The 2,146-nt window shown below is 48.3% G+C and overlaps 1 protein-coding gene across 1 annotated transcript; it reads right to left on the reverse strand.

Annotated features, from left to right (window-relative positions):
- Positions 1-219: 219 nt before the first annotated feature.
- On the reverse strand, positions 220-2,146 carry foxd2 (forkhead box D2). The gene has a single exon (XM_015033139.1). It carries the CDS (start codon positions 1,679-1,681, stop codon positions 575-577), a length of 1,107 nt encoding a protein of 368 aa, XP_014888625.1. The 5' UTR covers positions 1,682-2,146; the 3' UTR covers positions 220-574.

A 2,146-nucleotide genomic window follows, 5' to 3' on the forward strand; every position in this document is an offset into this window, starting at 1 on the left:
CCCAAAATTTTCAGTGAAAAGGGGGATTTGGGGGAGTTGGGTGGGTTTTTTTTTTAAAAACCGAAAACCCCCCCCCCCCCCCCTTCGTCTTCATGTGCTTTCTAAGTAAAAACCTGAGATTGCCGTCTTTCGTCTAGATATCAACAACAATAGTGCCAACTATCTTACCATAAACACAATATAAATCATAATTAAATTCTCAGTTATATTTATAAAAACAAATTGGAAATAAGCCCCACTGATCGTTGGTGACAACTTTAACTTATGTTAAAATATCAGTTTTTAATATTATTATTATTTTAAATCCCATCACCTTCTGAATGAGGACCGCAGACCGGACTTGCAGGCCTGCATTGTGTTTGTTTTTATGATCTTTCATAAGTTGTCTGCCTCTCAGTGTTATGCACATATATTTACATCGCATAAATAAAGTCTCCTCTCACATTGTTAGGAAACCGAGAGCTCGAAACAAACTCTCTCTCTTTTCTTTCTTTCTTTCTGCAGCAAAAATGTTCATCCTACCTTCACATAGGACGACGTCACAATTATTATTTCTTATTCACTTTTTCAGTCTTTAGAAAGGGCAAGTGTTCAAGTTGGAGGTCTTGGTGGGAAAAGTCTGACTCGGTGGGCTTGCTTGGAATAGGCCCTCCTGGGAAATGTTCAGGTGGCTGGAAGCGGAGGCCAGCGCCGGGGTGAGCATGGCCAGGATCTGAGCCTGACTGCTGCTCTGCGCGCTGTAGGAAGAGCCGCTGGAGTTGGCCGCTCCTATGATGTTGTCAATGGAGAAGGAGGGCCGACTCGTTGTGGAGCCGGAGTCCGTCTTGAGAGGCGGCAGGGACGGGCTAAGCTGCGGGTAAAAGGGCTTCCTCAAGTCAGTCCCTAGAAGGGAGGGCAAGTGATGCGGCGCGGGGAATATGGATGCAGGTGAAGGCAAGGTGCAGGGGGCGTTGGGGAAGGGGAAAGATCCGCCGGTGTGGTGCGGGTGGAAAGGGTTGTGGGCTGCGTGGAAGTTCTGCAGCTGGAGTCCGTAGTTGTATCCATACGGCCCGTATCCGAACCCTGGCAGAAAGCCGCCGGAGTCCCTGAGGATTTCGTTACTTTGGTGTCTCTTGAAGCGCTTCCTCCTGCGCAAGAAGCTCCCGTTGTCGAACATGTCTGCGGAGTCCGGGTCCAGGGTCCAGTAGTTGCCCTTTCCCGGGTTACCTGGCTCCCGTGGGATTTTCACAAAGCAGTCGTTTAGGGAAAGATTGTGGCGTATGGAGTTCTGCCACGCAGGGAATTTTTCCCGGTAGTAAGGGAATCTGTTGCTGATGAACTCGCAGATCTCGCTGAGCGTGAGGCGTTTCTTGGGACTCTGCAGGATGGCCATTGTGATCAGAGCGATGTACGAGTAAGGGGGTTTCACAAGTGCACTTTTTCGGGGTTTGTCCCCAATCAAGGTCCCAGACTCCGCGCCGGATCCCAGAGGCTCTGACGGGCAGTCGGAGCTGCTGAGCCCCGGAGAGGAACCTCTCTCCGCCGCGCTCTGGGAGTAATTATCGTCCGAGTCATTGTCCAAGTTGAACTCGTGGTGAATATATTTCCCGTCTTTCCCGACGGATATGTCCCCTCCGACCACATCAATGTCTACATCTTCGGACAATGCAGAGCTGTCGGACATATCCGTCCCTAAAGTCATCCTTGGAGACGTAACTTCTCTTCCCCCGTCTCTCCCAGATTTCTTCCTTCTTCTGGTAAGGCTGAAGTGCGAGAGCGCGCACACACCCTCCCTTCTTCCCCCTCACAAAAAGGTATTATTGTGGACACTTTATCTCCAACGAGTCAATGCACACATAGCTACAAAAGGTAAGAGACATAGAAATCGTATTGACCTGCGAATCTTGAGATTGCTTTTGCATCCGAGGGTGGTTTTATAAAAAAAAAAAAACGAAAAAGAATTCTGATGCACTCGCGTAAAAAAAAAAAAAAGTCAGCCAATGATACAGTCAATGTCTTCCACCGAAAGCTGGCAGTTTTTTTTTTTTTGTTTTTTTTCTTCAGATGCGATGGTTTCCAGTCAAAACGCTACTTTTGGGTATCCGAATGTCTTTCCAAAAGAGGTTTTACGCACGGGTTTGGAGAGGTATCCAGTCGGACTGTCACA

Source organism: Poecilia latipinna, unplaced genomic scaffold, assembly GCF_001443285.1.
Source record: "Poecilia latipinna isolate Pla-1442-1.1 unplaced genomic scaffold, P_latipinna-1.0 Scaffold258, whole genome shotgun sequence".
Lineage (NCBI taxonomy): Eukaryota > Metazoa > Chordata > Actinopteri > Cyprinodontiformes > Poeciliidae > Poecilia > Poecilia latipinna.